Raw genomic sequence first — 19,197 nt, 5'->3', positions numbered from 1 at the left:
ATGACATAAAGAATGATGAACTGGTCTAATGATTGGGTTTTGTTCAGAATGGGTTGGGATGGGAATGGGATTATTTTCTTTCTTGTATAAGAATAATAAATTGTAATATATGATACTCTATCGATGTCAAGGGCCTTTGTGTTGCATGAATACTTTTTTTTTGATACTTAACGTAGATTTTTGAGTATTTGTCCTTGTGGTAATAATACAAAAATAATGAATGATTCAATACTTCCTCCATCACTGGTTCCCTGAACTGGTGGTGTTCAGGAGACCTGTCAATCAGCATCTTAACTAACATTATAAAATTTGCCATAACAATTAAAATTTTGCATTATTGCACGCAAAACTGGACTATCCAGCATTGTAACACAGACAAAGAAGCAGTACAAACATTTGAAGGTTTGCTTTTCACCTTACAGACAGCCACTTTAGTCCCACTCTGCTAAATATACAGTGATTGAGAGCAACTGAGAACATATATGAAAGCTTTGGACAGTTTTGAGATACTTGAACTTTACACTAGCGTTTTATACTTGTACTTCATTACATTTCAAAGGGAAATATTGTACATTTAATCCCACTTTGTTTATCTGAAATCTAGTTTCTTTTTACTTCACAAATAAAAATAGTATTTGTAAACAAGTGGTAAGCTTTTAAAACAGAGTTGTTATAGATTAGACTACAGAGCAGAATTTCTTTATTTTGAATTAGATTCACGGCCACCAGATACAACAGTGGAATGCCACTTCATTTCAGAAACATTGTGAATACATGAGTTCTGCCTGTAGTGGAGTATTTTTTACCTTGCTACTTTTACTTAGGGTACTACCTTTTCTACCACAGCAAACAGTCATCAGTTTTAAGTTATCCTACAGCTATTATATTGCATTTGTACTCACAGGTTAAAATGAAACAAACCCTCACTTGTAATGATTAGAAACTACTTCATACCTTTGTGTTGTATCAAATTTTTGCATGAATGTTTGTAGCCTAAAACACTAAACTGTGCTTCTTACATCAGTCCATGTAAAATGCCACATACTGTTAATGGTAACTGTGGGAAATTATTATGACCCAAAAACTATATCTTAACAGTTGAGCAGTGAAATTGAGATATTTCTGTAAGATCATAACTCAGCATCCACTTACTTGCTTTGAGAGCTAGAAAGTGTCATAATGATAGAGGAAGCCTGTGAGATGCTGTGAAAAAGCTCCATAAAAAGACTAAACAGTGGACTGTGAGTTGAGATTTTTGTCAACGGAACAACTGTATAATCATGACATTACGCAAGGTACTTTTGTGGCAGTGGTTAGTTAAATTGTATCATTAAGAGTTGATTTCTACCAAACTGTGCAAATTTCAAACACATGTAACATCCACTTGACTACCAGGCAGACAGTGAGGCCAAATCATTAGCCATCTTTATTATGAAACAATATTGGGACCAGATCAAACAGTTGTTACATGGTGGTTTATTTGGCCACTGCAGTCCCTTTGCATGTCCTGACACATCCCTGGACAGCCAGCCCTCTCCCAGCTGCCTTAAAGGTGCATGTTTCTAGGACCGACTTCAGGAGCTGAGCTTCATTCCAGCTGTGCATATCCTTCTCCAGCTTCTTCTTCCTCCCTCCCAACAAGTTAGGTCCCTTTCAGCTGGGCTGACAGTTGATCTGCTACTGGAATATGTCTCAGTGTGGTGAAGGGCTCCTTTTCTATATTATTATATAATATAGAATATTAAACTGGGGTGCCAAATATTAGGAGAGGAGACATCTGAAAGATTCAAATTAAGCAAATAAGTTCTTCCCACATTACCAATTTTCTATATTATGTGTCAATCAAATCAATTTCAAGTGAAGAAATCAAATTATTATCCATAAAGAAAATAAAATCACAAAAGCCATTTGTCATGCAGGTAAGTTTTAACAGCACGTTCTGAGACTGCAACTCACTTGTGTCGCAAGAACCCAACAAAGTGCAACCGAGAAAGTATGGGGATAGTGCTGTTCAACTGGTCTTTAAGGGCCTGCTGATGATGACCACATGTTTGAAAACCAATTGTTTTTACTTTAACACTCAAAAATGGTCTGTAGCATTTTAAGCAATAATCATTCCATTCATGTATGGCCTGCCAATGTTTGTTCCTGGGTGGGTGGTTTAAGAACAGGGGAAGGAGATGAGAGGGATTGTCCCACAGAGTACAGTGCAAGTCTAGAAGCAGTGGAGGTAAGTAGGGGAAACATTTCATTCAGCACACGCCTTCAGGTCCTACATACAGCTTCTCTTCTTTCTGTCAAGTTTGGGTTTTTTTAGCTCATAAGATTATTGATGATGGGGGGGGGGGGGGGGGGGGGGGGGTAATCATCCAGTTTTCCTGCTCTGCCAGAAAATACGTCAGAAAAACTATATCTAAGTGAGATCTATTTAACACAAGAGCTGTTTATAAAGACAAAAAGCCAACAGAAAATTAACACTTTACTCTGAGTATTTCCTTCTAACTCATCATTTGAACATCATGTTCCCATAGCATTTCTTTTTCCATTTTTCACATTAAGAAAAGAGTAGAAAGTTAGACATGATCTTGAGATTTATGGCCGAGGAGAAGGAGGAAGAGGGCAGGGAGGAAGCTGTCTGATCCACAGAGAGTCCTGGATGGGGAGGGAAGCTGAGGCTGCTTCAGCCTTCTGCCAGACTTCAGCTGGGCAGCTCCTGGGCTGCAGGGAGAACTGGTATGAGGGAGAAGGGAGGAGGAGAGAGAGTGAAGACTGTGGTGAGGTGTAGGGGAGAGCAGGGAGGCGAGAGGAAGATCAGCATTTGATCAGGCAGGTAAGATAGGGGGAAAGGGGGAGAAAGAGAAAGAGAGGGCTACAAGCTTGTCAGGTGATCAGTCCATTGGCCGCTTTTCACCATGTTTCTTTGTAAACTCTTCAGCATTCTTCAAGAATTTTTTGCGGTCTTTTGAGTATTCTTCTGCTAGGTCTGCCCTCAGGGGATGTTCCGGCTGGGGGTCGTTCACCAGTGCAATGAGGGATTGAATTACTGTGGGACACACAAACAAACCAACAAAAAAATCAAGTTAGATGTGGACAGTGCTTTTCCTAAAATGACTATTGGCTCTAGCTCACTGTGCAAAAAGAGTAATGTGTTAAGCTGGCAGCAACAAGACTAAAAGGGCAGAGTTAATTAAAGAACCACACCAGTCATTTTGCACAATAAACCCAGTTAATACCATTTATTTACAATTGACGTTTTGAAGGCCATGCCTTTCTAGTACCCACACCCTTCAACAACAAGGCCACACTGTTGTAAAATGCAGAATGTTGCTTGGCACTGTCTTGCTGAAATAAGAATCGAAAAAGACATCATTGCATATGTTCCAAAACCTCTAGCATTCAGCATGAATTGTGCTTTCACAAACATGTTACCAAGTTATCCATGCCATGGGTATTAACACACCACTATACCATCACAGATGCTGGTGTTTGAACTTTGCACTGGCTACAATCTGCACAGACAGAGTACCAGGAGTGGAGCATTGGAGTATCATGTGCTTAACAGAGACATGGCACAATATCTCACTCACTGTTACTTTGGATATTTTTCAACTGTCGAGATCAGACAGGACAACAACAGAGTGCGGTAAGAGCAAGGGTGGGGCATAGCGATGTTTGTGAACAACAGATGGTGTAACCAAGGACCCATCAGTGTAAAGGAGCTGTATGAGAGATAAAGCTGCTAGCTTTTAGCATTTGGCCATATTACCTCACAAGGGAGTTCTCGCATGTCATTGTGATAACTGTATACATGCCCCCTCAGCCGACACTGCAGCAGCATGCAAGCTCCTACACACTGTAGTCTCACAGCTGCAGACATCGCACCCCCAGGCCCTCCTCATCTCTGGAGACTTCAATTACACTTCCCTGTCTTCATCTCTCTCCCACATTGACTGTTGTTAAATGCCACACCAAAGACAATAGAACACTGGACTTACTGTATGCAAACACCCCTCTCCCTGCTGGGCCGCTCTGATCACATCCTGGTTCATCTGCTCCCTACCTACATACCTCTGATGAATTAACAACCACCAACCTTAGGACATGTGAGGAGATGGTCAGAGGAGTCCAGAATGGCACTAAGTGACTACTTTGACACCACTGACTCAGAATTGTGCAGTCCACACAGGGAGAACACTGACAGTTTCCTGCATCACGGACAACATTAACTTGGGTGTGGACAACAATGTGCCTACCAGGAAGGTGCAGTGTTTCCCAAACAACAAACCCTAGGTGTCCCCTGAACTAAAAGCCCTATTGAATGAGAAGAGGAGGGTTTTAAGATCTGGGGACAAAACTGAGCTGAGGATGGTGCAAAGGCAGATTAGGAGGAACAACGGCAGAGAGGACTGGAAAGCAGCAGTGACAGCCGCAGGGGCTGTGAATCTGGAGATCGGTAATGGGCAAACGACCTGAATCTGTTTTCCTACAGATTTGACTCTACCCTTGTTCCCTCCCCATCCACCAGTGACCTGACCAGACAGCATAACTTCTCCACACCCCCTCCTTCCCTATCCCTGACACCAGCAGCAGCCTCCTCCACTCCACATCACAGACCACATATCCCTCCACCAACCCCACCCAGCAGGAGCCCGGCCCCAAGCCTCTCCGTAACAGCAGATCAGGTAAGGAAGGTGCTCAGGAGGATGAAGGTGAGAAAAGCAACAGGCCCTGATGGCATCAGCTCCAGACTGCTAAGGGAGATCAACTCTGCGGGGTCTTCATGCATATCTTCAACATGAACCTCCGTCTGGAGAGAGTTTCAACACAATCCAGTGATCACTGCTGAGGGGAAGCTGGAAGGAACTGGAGTAGGCTGCCAACTGGCTGCATGGACCATCAACTACCTCACCAACAGACCACAGCATGTGAGGCTTTGTGACTGTGCGTCAGATGTGGTAGTTTGCAGCAGGGGTGCTCCGCAGGGCACAGTGCTGTCTCCTTTCCTCTTCAACCTGTTCACATCGGACTTCAGACACAACTCAGACAGCTGCCACCTCCAGACATTCTGCGATGATACAGCAAACGTTGGACGTGTATAACAAGGGAACAACTGAACAAAAACTGGACAAAACTGAATACAGGGAGGTATTCATTAACTTTGTCAATTGCTGTGGACTGAAGCACCTGCACTTAAACACAAGCAAGACAAAAGGAGATGGTGAAAGACTTGCCACAGATTACACTGGTGGGCATCCAGGAGTACAAAGACCTGGGTGTTCAACAACAAACTGGACTGGACAAACAACATAGATGTCCTGTACATGAAGAGCCAAAGTTGTCTCCATCTGCTGAGAAGACTGAGGTCCTTCTGAGTATGCAGGACAATGTTTAAACATATTATGACTCTGTGGTTGCATCTGCAATCTTTACGCAGTGGTCTGCTGGGACCGTGGGAGCTCTGAGAGGGACAGAAAAAGACTTAACAAACTGGTCAGGGTAGTCTAAGAGAGAGCCAGCGAGGAGGTGGGTGACAGAAGGGTGTTAGCCAAGCTGACATCAGTGATGGACAACCCCTCTCACCCCCTGCATGAGACGGTGGGGGCCTTAAGCAGCTCCTTCAACAACAGACTGCTGCATCCTTTGTGTAAGAAGGAACGCAACGGCAGGTCCTTCATTCTAACAGCTGTCAGATTATTCAACTCCAGTATTACTTGACATAAGAGCGTGTTGATGTTATTTTCATGACATCACAAATCTACTGTTTTGCACAAGCATTATTTATGCCAACATATGCTCATATGCTTTACATATTGTGCAATATTAGATATTCTTTTTACTGATTTTGTATTTTTTCTTCTAATGTGTAATAGTATTAACACTGTTTTTATTATCCAATAATCTGAAGGCAACATATATTTTTTATACTCTTGTGGCAGCAGTATTCTTATATAATGAACAGATACATACTGTAGCTGACTTTTTTTTTGTTGCTTGCTGCATGTAGTAATTTAATTTCCCCGGCCTGGAATTAATAAAGTGTTATCTTATCAAATGTATGATACTTGAGACTCCATTCAAGCATCAAAAAATAAAATTAAAACAGTTCATTGAGGATGTGTGCTCTTATTTAGATCTTTGATACTATGGATACTTTTTATTAATTAAATTAAATTATTAAAACTTTTCATCTCCATTATTTTCTAATGTGAGACAAGTCTGTGCGTGAGACAAATTGTTCAGTGTCAGAGTGGGGAACGAGCTGTCTTCTAAATCTTTCTTTCACTCTTTGTACTTTTTGTTTTTTCACATCAAGACATAAGAAAATTTGAGCTGTTTGCATACATGTTACTATGGAAGGAAACACACTTTGGCTTTTGGCTCACTGTGCTTACCAGCTACAGAAGCACCAGGAAACTGTCACATTAAATCTCATATTAACTGAGAGCACACATTTCGAAGGATAAAAAATGCACAGTATAGTAAAAATAATACTGACAATAAAGGGGAGGAGTAGCACAATTGAAAGAGAAACAGAAGGATCTCCTGTGGTGTTGTTTTGAGCACTTGGTCACTCCTCTTGATCTCTGGCTGAATGTGCTCCTCTAGCTGACCAGAGCACCATGTAGAGGGTGTGAGACGTTGTCCATTATGGAGGGGAGTTTTGACAGCATCCCCCTTTCTGTGACTACATGCAGAGAGTCAAGCTCCACCCACAGGACAGAGCCGGCCTTCTGAATCATTTTGTTGAATTTGTTGATGTCAGCAACCTTCAGGCTCCTGCCTCAGCAGACTACAGCACAGAAAATGGTTCTGGCCCCCACAGACATCTGCCCTTTTTGTAGAGAGCAGCACAGTTCCTGGTCCAGTCCATTTTTCCGTCCTGGTGGACACCCAGGTATTGGTACTCCGGTATGATCTCCACCCTCTCTCCCCTAGTGGACATGGGAGTTGTAGGAGTCCTGGATCCCCTAAAGTCCACCACAAATTCCTCTGTTTTGTTGATGATGAGCTGCAGGTAGTTCAGCTCACACCAGTCCATAAAACCTTGTCATCTGAGAACTTCTGTAGGTGGCAGGTCTCTGTGTCATACCTGAAGTCAGTGTTGTACAGGGTGAACAGAAAGGGGGGCGGGGCAGTCCCGTGTGGAGACCCAGTACTGCTGAACACTGAGTTCTGGAGTCGCACATGCTGGGGGCGTCTACTCAGGTAGTGCACAATCTAGGACACCAGAGGAGCATGGCTATCATCTTCATCCCCATTCCCAGAGGGAATCCAGGACCAGTCTTTCGAAAGCCTTCATGATGCGTGAGGTCTGCGCTACCGGCCTGCAGTCGCTGGCATTACTGGGATGGGCCTTCTTTGGTACAGAAACCAGGCAGGATGTCTTCCACAACACCAGATCTTCATCAGGCATAGGCTGAGGTTACACAGGTGATGGAGTATGACACACAGCTGGGGGCACAGGCCTTGAACACCCTTGGGCTGATGCTGTCAGGACCCGCTACCTTTGCCAGGTCGAGCCTACTCAGCCCTCTCCCCACCTGGTCAGCAAGATTCAAGATTGCCTTTATTGTCATTGAGCATGGACACATCAACAAAATTTGCATTGCAACCCCTGTGTTTGAAATAAAGATAAGAAAGATAATAAAATAAACTAACATGCAGTAAAAATATGCATGAATGCAATAAAAATACACCAAGAAATAAAAATATACTAAGACAATAAAATATACCAAAAGCAGCTGAATACACTAAAATGCAGCTGACAATTAGGTAAGCGTGTGTGTACTAAAATGTTACGTACACAGAAGGTGCAGGTGAAGGTGGAGGTGAGGGTGAACAAAATCCACTTTGCAGTGGCTCACAGTCCTCAGTGTCTCTCACTCCAGTGAGGGGCTGCAGGGGGTAATAGCTTGGACAGCTCTGGGGAAGAAGCTGTTTCTCAGTCTGTTGGTGGTGGTGCGGATGTTCCTGTACCGCTTTCCTGATGGAAGCGGTACAAACAATCTGTGGCCCGGATGGCTGGGGTCCGTGGCGATGGATCTTGCCGTCTTCCTGACCCGGCCTTCATATATAGAGTCTAAGTCAGGAAGGGGGCAGCCCACGATGCCCTGTGCAGTTTTAACCACCCGTGCCAGCTGTTTCCTCTCCTGTGCCGTGCAGCTGCCATACCACACTGTCACACTAAGGCAGAGGATGCTTTCAGTTGTGGCCCTGTAAAAGTTGACAAGCAACCGAGTGGAGAGTCCAGCCCGTTTGAGTTTCCTGAGGAAGAAGAGCCTTTGTTGTGCCTTCTTCAGCAGGTGGGAGGTGTTCATGGACCAGGAGAGATCAAATGTGATGTGGAGGCCACCACTTCTAGGTCCATGAGGAGGAGGGGCGTGATCCGTCTTTCTGGACCTCCTGAAGTCAACAATGATCTCCTTGGTCTTCCCTGTGTTCAGCACCAGGTTGTTGGATGAACAAGCAGAGCAGAGATGGTCAATGAATAAGAGACATTGTTGTTGCTCTGTGGCTGTTGGACACAGAGGTCGATGGGAGGCTGTAAACAGCGCTTGAGACGGCAAGGAAAACTCCCTAGATATATAAAATGGATGTAGCCCCACAGCTTACAGTTCAGTCTCAGGGCTGCAGAAACTTTGCTTAATGGTAATGTGACTGGGATGGCACTAACTGTTATTCATAAAAGCGTGTTTAGAGAGGCACGGTTAAATAAATAACTAAATAAAAGTGTAAGTAGTATAAAAGAAAAACACTAAAAAAGTAGGAAAAGTAAGGGAAACTGCAACAGGCTGCATGCACGGTGCTGCATATCTGGCTGCAGCGACCCTCTTTTTCTAAGGTGTTACTGAAGGATATCATTGAGGCTGGATGGGCAGGCCGCATTTTCACTCGAACACTGTGATATCCAGTACGAAATGAAGAGCACCAGACAAAATTGTGGCTGGGCGCAGCCTGCAGCATGCCCTTAGTGCTCCTCTCGTAACCAGTGAGACCGCTGTGGCCGGCAAAATTACCAGCATTAACTAAGACAACCCGCAGCAACTGCTAGGGGCCGTGTCTCACATACCCGTCCCTCCTGCTCCCCTTCCGCCTCCCAAGCTTCCTCAGCCTATTCTCCTGTCTGTACAGCCAGTGATATGGAGGGACTCCATATACGAAGTATTTATGTGACTTATTCCTCCACAGGAGACTCAAGGGAAGCTGAGCAGGAGGCTATGATGGTTTGGGGATAATGTCTGTGAGAATGTTAATGCTCTTGTAAAACACAAACATCATCCCGTAAAGCATGCTTCTTAGTCAAATACAGTCTGTCCCTGGTTCTGTTGACTGTCACATACATCTTCTTCACACTGCGTGCAAACAGTCTCTTACGGGTACCAGAGAGTGGGAACACGCAGTGTGCTTTCTGGTTGTCCTTGAGTGCACAGGATAACCCACCACAGCGGGTGAACATGTTTGTGCATCCACCATGGTGCATGGGTACAGGAAGACCAGATATCAGTGACTCTCAGAGCTCCTGAGTGCATGGGTGTATCATGGTTTCCATGCCTGCAGCCGTTGCTGTCAGGCCAGCCATGGTAACTTCCATCACAGGTGGAAGAGGTCAGGAATTACCTGTAAATAGGCCAGCATTTGTGGGCTTGGCAGTTTTAGAGAGGTTGGTGATGTTGTGTGCACTAGCCTGGGTGCCTAATATAGGGTGTTGCACAGCCAAATGCTGTGGTGTGCAGACAGGGGAATGAACCCCACTGCGTTCCGTTCCTTTCCTTTGCCTCAAGTGCTTTAATTACTACAACTCTTAGTGGACAGGAATCTGGTCATCAGCACAGTTAAAATTTCAGCTGTGCCAATTAATTTTTTTTCTGAGGGGGGTGTGGAGATGCAGATCACTGTCACATTCTTTCGTCTCTCAGTGGGATTTTAGCATTGGCTTTATGTGCATTGGTTAAGGCTCCATTTGAGCCATTGGGTCAGGTTTCAGTTAAGTTTCTGTCGACCAAACTTTACTTTATTCTTGGTTCTGATGTCAGCAGAACAGTTGATGGCCTATCTGCTCTCTCGATGGCACCGTCCTGTTTTAGGATCCAAGGAGAAGGCAGCTTTGCTGTTTTGCCCTTAAACCTGGCTTACACGCCAAAAGCATCACTTGCTCCTTCAGAGCGAGGGTGATAATCTTGGATCATTTTAGCTTGTCCTGACAACTCTGATAAGGAAGCTAAGTGGATGCACCATCCACAGTGACATGTCTGTGCAATTCAGAGAGCATTCTTTGGGGCTTCCTCTGTCTGCACAGCACCTGTCATGCTGGCTGGCACTGAGGCTGTTTCACAGGCGTAGCTCTCTTAGGTCTGGATACTCCATCCATTCTCCATGGCTCTGCACGAAGGGATGTCTATGGAAGACTTCTGTACTGCTGCTTCTTGGTCTTCCCTGGTCTTTCATTTGTTTTTAATCTGCATGATACTTTATGTTTCTCTCCGACTCACTCCGCATTTTGTCAGAGAGATTGACGTTAAAGTATCCGGCTGTGAGCAGTAGGTATTTTTCTTCCAAGCCTTTATTTCCTCATCAGAAATGTTGGATGTTTCTCATACTGTGCAGTAGTGGCGCTTGTGGCACTCTATTATGCACAGCATGGCATGTTATTGTATCTCTCTCCCCCTCTCTCTCTCTGCTCAGCTCTTTAGACCAATGCCTTTTCTGTTTCAGTGTTTAGTAATTCAGTTCATTTGTGTGTTTCCTTTACAAAGCTTGGCTTCTATAGGTACTTCCTAGGCAGTTCAGCTTCCAGTTTTACATGGTTTGTCCGCAGTGCAATATTTTATTATAAAGTTATCCTACTAATGTTTCTACTTCTGCAGTTTCGGCTAATTCTCACATTTTTAACCTTATCCTCACAAATGACATATCTACATGTTAAGCAAAATTGTGAGGCAAAGTTTTAGATGTAGCTCATAGGTTGTATAGATAATGCATTTAAGCTTCCTATTGTAGCAATTACTTTTACATTTTTGCATTGCCTTGTCAGCAATGCTTTGTAGCTTTTAGCTCTTTTCTGTTCCAAACTGTTTAGCTGTTCAGTTCATCTGTGTGATATTAATTCAAAGCTTTTGTATTTTTAGACTTTTCAGGCAATTCATTTCAACTTCCAGCTGACAGTATTAAAGTTTAGCTTCCAACTTTCCAAGAAATATATTTCAACTCTTCTTCAAGTCCAGGTTCCCATTCTACCTGTTTTACAGTTCAGCTTTCAGGTTTGTCAGCAGTACAGTGCAGTGCATTTCAGCTGAGAAAAAGTTTTAAGCAATTCATTTCACATTTCACAAGTTCCCCCTCTGGTGGATCAATACATCTTAAACCCTTTGCAGGTAGAAAAATTCCAGAGCACTAGTTCTCACTATAATTTCATGCACTGTATAATATTCCTATGACAGGTTCACAAAGTGGTTATCTGTTTGCAACAAAGTGGACTTGTTTCCTCCCGACTCTCTCCAGACACAATCAGCATTGTATTTTAACTTTAAAGACACCATGACTAACATAAACTTTCTGAAAAACTGTCACTCCCTTAGAATCTGGTCAGTCTTTAATGGTGACTTCATGCAGCACATGGACATATAAACAGAAGGTTCCCATATACACACTGTTTGATTTCTCCAATTTAATTTAATATGGGACATTTAATTACAGGTAGGGCTGAGCATCATGGCTTAATACTTACTGTAGGATACTGACAGAATACATTGAACACTGAAATTCAGCACTACATGCTTGGTCAGTGTTCAGAAATTATTGATTATTCAGATATTTCCTGATTTAAATCATAATTTTGTGAATACTATATTTATTTAGGTAAAGTTAACATTTTAAACAAATTTTAAGTTTGGCATAGCTTGTTTACTGAAAAAACTTGTTTATTCCATGAAGGTATTCAAACTGTTTTGGTATTGGCACTTAAACTTGTATCAGCACTTTTAGTGAATCAACCAAAGTCTTGCTCTGTGTAGAAGCATGGACATATAATTATGTGAGATCAAACCGAAAAGTGATTGTGGAGCATCAGTTTACCTACAGAGGCTAACTAACTAACTAACCAACACCCACCTTGGTCGGTTTTGGTGGCAGGCTTCCAGTTTTCTGCGCTGATCACAGGCAAGCACACCTGGCCCTTTTCATCAATGTTGGGGTGATAGATTTTTGTCTTGAATGTGATCTTGGGGGGCTTGAATGGGTACTCAGTGGGGAAAATGATTTCGATCCTGAAAGCACCTTTGTCATAAGGAGGGTTGTCCTGGAAGCGAGCAAAGGAAGTTTGTAAAGAAAACTGTGTGCCAACAAATGTCAGAGCAGTCAAACAATGAACACTTACTTACAGGAACAATGAGCCCTTGCCATGACAATAGGTTTGATTCCTCAACTTGAATGTTTCTGAAGTTTTTCATTCCAGACCTGCGAATCTCGTCAAGCTCCTGAGAGAACCAGCAGACAATGTATGTTACAGAAGAGAAAAATGTCAAAACACAGATGCCATATCCTGAGCAGTTGATAAAAACAATATTTACTCAAGAGCTGTACTGGATTTATTAAGAAACGCACTTTTTTGATTTCCAGTTCCACTTATTGGTTCCTGAAGGTCTTAGTGGAACTTCTAGGGTTGGATATGGACCAAATTAGTATTACAGAGTGTGGTTACTCTTTTTAAAACTTGATGCAGATAACACTAATATTTGAAATTTTATATTTATTATATATTAAAGCTGGCGAGGGGAACACGTCTTACCTGAGGAAACACTTGGTCAAAACATGTGAGGCATTGACAACTGTATGGGTAAATTGGTAATCTGTAATTCAGGAAGGTTTTTGTTGGGGGTAGCGGGGCTGTTTTTTTTAAACTGTCTTGGTTGACATTAGCGTCGCATTTTTACTAGCTCTATCCACCATTCATTGTAGAAAATTCCTAAACGTGCTATTTAGTATCCTAAAACAGGATGTGATGTTTTTTAGTATGTCCGAAACCTTAATATGAAACAAATAGCATGTGAACTGCACACTATTTACGGGCATATTCCAGTATGCAAGCACTATGGTAGTGATGACAAGTTGGACAGGTGTTGCAATTTTTGATAACGTTCAAACTTCCCCAAATGTTTCAGTGGTATGTTATTATAAGTTGATTCCAAAACACAGTGGAGGACATTTAAGAAAGCCTCCAATTGCTGCTTTACAAATTCTTGCCACCAGCAGTGCACTTCAAGTATGGTTTTTCATCTTATGTTAAATTACTGTTTTTATAATGTTTTTACATTAACTTTATATCTAATACTGTGTGAAGTCCACAGTGCATGTTAATTATTTGTTGTAAAGCAATTTGAACTGCATTTCTTATATGAAAAGTGCGATACAAATAAAGTCTATAACTATTTTTATTTTCACACGATGACAGAAATGTGGTACATATTCCAGTTTTATTCTCTACACATCAGAAACAGAATAGCAAATGCTAACAATATTAACATCTGTTAACAACAAATATACAACAAATATAGTGCAAATACAGCGGGTGGCCGAAAGTAAATAAAAAAAATAGCGCAAGGACCTGACATTACTTCTCATCTCAACTCTCATCTGTCAAGCAAATGGAATGAAATTAACAACAAATTGTCAATAGCTACAATCTAGCGAATTAAAGTAATAGCACAGCCTATAGCATCCAGGAGGCTTATCATATAACACATTAATGAAAAAAACACAAACGGCAGTAACAAAAATGTGCTTAAAAGTGTGTCCTACACACTGCAACGTTTCTTTTCTTTAAGCCTGTTCCATGTTTTTTGCCAGAAAAACAAGGATACTTCGCCTGCAGTCCTGAACACCCGTTCTGACGGTGAGCTCATGGTACACACGCACAAGTATTTCTGGGCTACACTTGACATCAGTGGAAAGCAGCTAGGCATTTGTCTTCCACAACAGAAGCCGATCTTCATATGAAATGCTGCCAAACTGCAGCAATTGTGTTTTTTTGGGATGGACACATTGGCATTCGCTATCTATATTCCATAATTCTGCCTTCTGAGGAGAAGCTGTCACGTGACGTGCAGTCATGATAAATAGTTAAACCCTTTCTGACAGGTTGTTTTTTTGGACAGATTAAATTGTTTACAAAAAAGTTCTGTCATCACTTTCACAGCATCTTTAATAACATATTGTGGTGTTGGACAAATATATACACACACACATTGCTTTCATGACAGTAATGAAACAGACACTGTTGCTATTTTCAAATACCCTGGAACACATGTTATTACCGTTTTTCCCAACCAACCCTAATGACAGCAACAAGAGAGAGACATAGCAATCTATAGTTTTGGCAAGTCCATGAGGACATCTACTTTGTGCATGACTCAAGACATTTTTCCAACAATTGTTTACAGACAGATTATTTCACTATATCACAACTCAAATGGGTCAGAAGTTTATATACACTAAACTGACTGTGCCTTTAAAAGGCTTGGAAAATCTCTGAAAATTAAGTCATGGCTTTAGAAGCTCCTGATAGGCTAACTGAGATAACTTTAAGTCAACTGGAGGTGTGCCTATGAATGTATTTTAAGGCCTACCTTCAAACTGAGTGTCTCTTTGTCTGATGTTGAAAAGACTTAGGTCCTTTGGAGTATGTAGGACACTGTTAAGAAAATTTTACGGCGTTGTGGTGGCATCTGTGACCTTTTACACAGTGGTCTGCTGGGGCTGTGGAAGCTCTGAGAGGGACAGGAAAAGACTAAATGAGCTGGTCACGAGAGCTGGTTTTGTCCTGGACTGCCCTCTGGACAACATTGAGGATGTAGGCGAGTGGAGGATGTTGCCAAGATGACATCTATCATTGACAACCCCTCTCACCCCCTGCATGACACTGTGGGGCCCTCAGCAGCTCCCTCAGCAACAGACTGCTGCATTCACTTTGTAAGAAGGAACACAGGTCCCTCATTCCAACAGCTGTCAGATTATTTAACTCCAGTAGTGTATAATGTAGTACTGTGTCCACATACATGCTGTTTAAGCACTAATGTTGTTTAACATCCTGCTATCACATACATGCAATACCTTGGTGCAATATTAATTTTCTATTTTCTTTAAGTACTACACCTATGTATATATATTTTTATTCTACTGTGACACATATATACTCCTCTACTGTGCGGAGCAAACACTTTACTTAATTCATCCATACCCACCACACCAATTTTCAAATCCATGTGCAATTTTCAATTTCCATTGCAAATTGCTAATGTGCAAATCTGCCAAGAACTCATGAAAAAAATTGTGGACCTCCACAAGTCTTGTTCATCCTCGGGAGCAACTAAACACCATGAGACCACGACGCTTGGAAGATGATGGACGGAAAGAAGTCACATTCTGTCTCCTAGAGATGAATGCACTTTGGTGAACAAAGTGCTAATCAAGCCCAGAACAGCAAATGACCTTATAAAGATGCTGGAGGAAACAGATACAAAAGTATCTATATGCACAGTACAACAAGTCCTATATCTACAGTACTGAAAGGCCGTTCAGCTAGGAAGAAGCAACTGCTTAGAATCGCGATAAAAAAGATCAAACTACGGTTGGCAACTGCACACAAAGACAAAGATCTCACTTTTAGGAAAAAAGTCCTCTGGTCTGATGTAACTAAACAGTTGACACCTACAATAAGTAACTAACAATCTACCGCAACTGGCTAATTTATTATGCAAATTATGCAAATGCAGACCTGGTATAATGAGCAATTACCACTTAGATGACTTCTTCGCATTTATCAGTACAACTAAATTTATAATTCGGACCACCAGTGCGACTTGCAAATATGTCTTTTTTTAATCATCATTATATATCATGTGAAACACCGGGAGTAGTGTTCCCGCTGTTATTGATGCTGCACAATGATTTGTTGAATGCATTCATTCAGCCATCACTCTGACACTGTGAATCCAGTGTTGTTCATACAGTTAACTGATAAACCAGACAATATTACAGCAGCAATGAAAATTTTTGTATTAAGTCTACACTTCTGTCCATGCTTATGCACTCCTGCTCTCTTGTCCACATGATCACTCTGGACTGACATATATGATAATAAACTTAGAAAAAACAAAGTATATCCACCAACAACAACTACACATATAGCCCGTATCCCAGTAAGAAAGGAAAAAAAGTATAGTTTTAACATTTTGTAAAGCAAAGTTGTATTTTTAAACAATTTTATTATATCCGGCTAAAAGGAGGTGTGCAGCCGCCCTTCAAAAATTCATTGGCTGAAGTAAAATTTTGTCTCCACCTACATTGGTCCATCTGATCTTGATGTCAAAATGAACAATCGAAGACAAAATAACACACTGAATACAAACATTTTTGAAGATGTTATATAAAGTGGTAACACCACAATGAAAGTGTTGCAACTCTTTTTGCTTCAGCATTAATTGAGTGATTCTTTATACATTTTATATATAATATGTCATAACTACAATACGAGCAACTTACTATAATTATTAGAACTATGATTAAACAGGTATATAACGAGTAATAAGCATTTAATTTGATGATTGTATATCCTATGTGTATGTTGCAGACAGAGATTCAGGTGTACCCTAGATCATAGTTTAACTTGCATTGATTTCATTTCTCCACTTTACACAAAAACAATGGAACTTATGTTTGTTCTCTATAGTCTGCCAGCCCATTTGCCTGCTGCTGAAAATTTTCTATTTCTCTACCACAACTTGCAATAAGTGACCACCCAAAAAGAACTGTTCTTATATTACTTCTACCTCAGAACAAAACGTGCCAGATTTAGTCAGACACCACCTGATGGCAGAAGCCATGCAGTACATTTACACGTGCTAAATTATGAGCATTGCAGCCTAGAAAAACATATATCATTAGTACGTTTTATCTAGACATTGCCAGCACATAAAAAAGCCATTCCAATCGATAAGATAAGGATTAGATAATGTTACATCTTGACCTAGGCTTACTGCTCAAGTAGGTGAATTTGTTCTAATAAGATTCCCTCAAGCAATTACGTGCAAAGGGATGATATAGCTAACAGTCGGTCAAATTAATTATGCTATTAACAGTCCTGTAGTTACTTATGTAAAAATATATTACTGCTCTGGTCTAACGTCAATGCTATGTCGCAAATTATGTATATTCGCAGTCTCACATGGTTTCACTTCTGATCATAGTTCTGTCTAAGTCTATATTCGATAAAGATGGAATTTCCTTCACATCCAACTTTAGAATACGCTTGTTCCGCCCGACCCCCTCAGCGGAAGAAAGAAAGAAAGAAAGAAAGAAAGAAAGAAAGAAAGACGTAAAAGAAAGGCTGTGGAGCTCCTCAATTTAACCGTTTGATTCCACATTGAGCACCGCCCCGAACTGCACACCGCAGAGGCTTGCTAGTTGAAACGCAGCTATGGTCTGAGGCTAGCAAGTTGGCTAGCTGATTAGCAAACGCCTTGTGCCGTGGAAATTTCCTCACGGTCTTATGTTGGTCACATCTATACTTACTCTCGGTCACACAACCAATAACGGCATGAAATCCACTGTTAGCAAGTGAACGATCCGTTCATTAGTCGACTTCGGAAAGCTGATTCTCGACTGTCTGGCCTAATTTGCCGGTGCTTTGCTGCCTAACGGTGATATTTGGTTGGCTAGGTGGCCAACAGTGACCTCTCGCTTTATTAAGTTTACGGCTAAAAACAGGCACTAAATGTGTCTCCACACAACAACAGTGTCTTATACGCCATGAGGAGAAGAACAAATAAGTCCACTCACCGCCAATGCGTCTAACAAATTACACACATTACAAATTATATGAAAATAACGGGATTGAGAGATTTACCTTGGCCAGCCTCCTGCTCGCCGCCATCTTGAAACTACTGTATGTTCCCAGAATACACAGCGTGGCGAATATGGGTCTGGTCCTTGGGCTGAGGATCAGTCGTAAGTGCACTTACTAGATCTGTTCAACACACATTTCGGAGAAATTCCGAAGTTTCCGTCCAATCTATAGCCCTCAGACAAAAGCACCCAGTCAAATTCACCTTTAATACTAGGCTGGATTGGGCTCGGTATTGTCTAATGTAGACCTTATGAAATCAGTATTTTACATATTCTGACACTATCTTAAACTTATTAAATGAAATAAAAATGTTAAGCCTGTATCAACACAGTCTTTCAGGCAAAGCAGAAAAAGGTTAAATGAAATTATTTCAAACACAACAATAATCAATGTTGTTGCATTATTGCAGTAGCAAAATGGTATTTAAACAGTATTTTTAGTACATTGTGTCCCTAACATTGCTGTTGCTACATGGTCAAACTATATTTAAGTTTTGTGGTGTCTGTGTGGTAGCTGTGAATGGTGTAGAAACTAGCTCAGTATTTGATGATGAATGTCATAACAACACTATATAGCTAACTATGGATGTGAATGGCAGTTTTCACCTGCATCCAAGAATTTGATAAAGGTATTGTTAAAAGAGTTCCCAGTGGATTATTTGTTGACAGGCAGCAGTTACAGTTATCAAATGCTAGTAATGAATTTTGAAATATGATGTTATTAAGTATTCAGTGATGGAAATAGATATTAATATCTTGTTTGTTTCGGTAGTGGGAATACAGGGAAATTTGGCCTGAATACAAACTGCTTCCTGCAGGTTTGATTTGCCCCACTGACCAAACACCTGACAAGTTGGATGTATAGTTAATTTACATTGTCTATGAAGAATAATGTATAACAACTTCAATATTGGAGTTGGAATATCATTTGTGAGATCATTTGTGTAATTTATTGTAATTTCATCAAGGTAATCCAAACTTTTTAGGGTCTGCGAACAATTCGCAGAACAAGCATATTTTCATTTTGTTGTTGCTTGTATTTTTTCTTGTTATATATATTGTATTTTTTTAATGTTTGATATTTTATGTGAAGCACAGGAAGGGGCAACAAATGATTTCACTGCGCAGTATAGAGATACCTGAAATCTTAAAAAGCACAGAATCATTTTAACCACCTCCACTTAAAATTTTGTTGCTCACAATTCACTTGGAATTTTGGGCTTCATGTGTAGTATGATATAAGTCTACATTGAGAATCGGCTTTTCAGTAGTAAACATCTATGTAACATCTATATTTTT

The 19,197-nt window shown here is 41.2% G+C and overlaps 1 protein-coding gene across 1 annotated transcript; it reads right to left on the bottom strand.

Annotated features, from left to right (window-relative positions):
- Positions 1-1,398: 1,398 nt before the first annotated feature.
- ube2l3b (ubiquitin-conjugating enzyme E2L 3b) lies at positions 1,399-17,926 on the bottom strand. Its single transcript, XM_041936286.1, has 4 exons — positions 17,900-17,926; positions 12,378-12,473; positions 12,109-12,295; positions 1,399-3,043 (listed from the first exon to the last, which is right to left on the bottom strand). Exons 1-4 carry the CDS (start codon positions 17,924-17,926, stop codon positions 2,889-2,891), a joined length of 465 nt encoding a protein of 154 aa, XP_041792220.1. The 3' UTR covers positions 1,399-2,888.
- Positions 17,927-19,197: the final 1,271 nt, after the last annotated feature.

This window comes from Chelmon rostratus, chromosome 5 (genome assembly GCF_017976325.1).
Source record: "Chelmon rostratus isolate fCheRos1 chromosome 5, fCheRos1.pri, whole genome shotgun sequence".
Classification (NCBI taxonomy): Eukaryota; Metazoa; Chordata; class Actinopteri; order Chaetodontiformes; family Chaetodontidae; genus Chelmon; species Chelmon rostratus.
The sequence above is the reverse complement of the archived record's forward strand: the minus strand, read 5'-3'. Positions and strand labels throughout refer to the sequence as shown.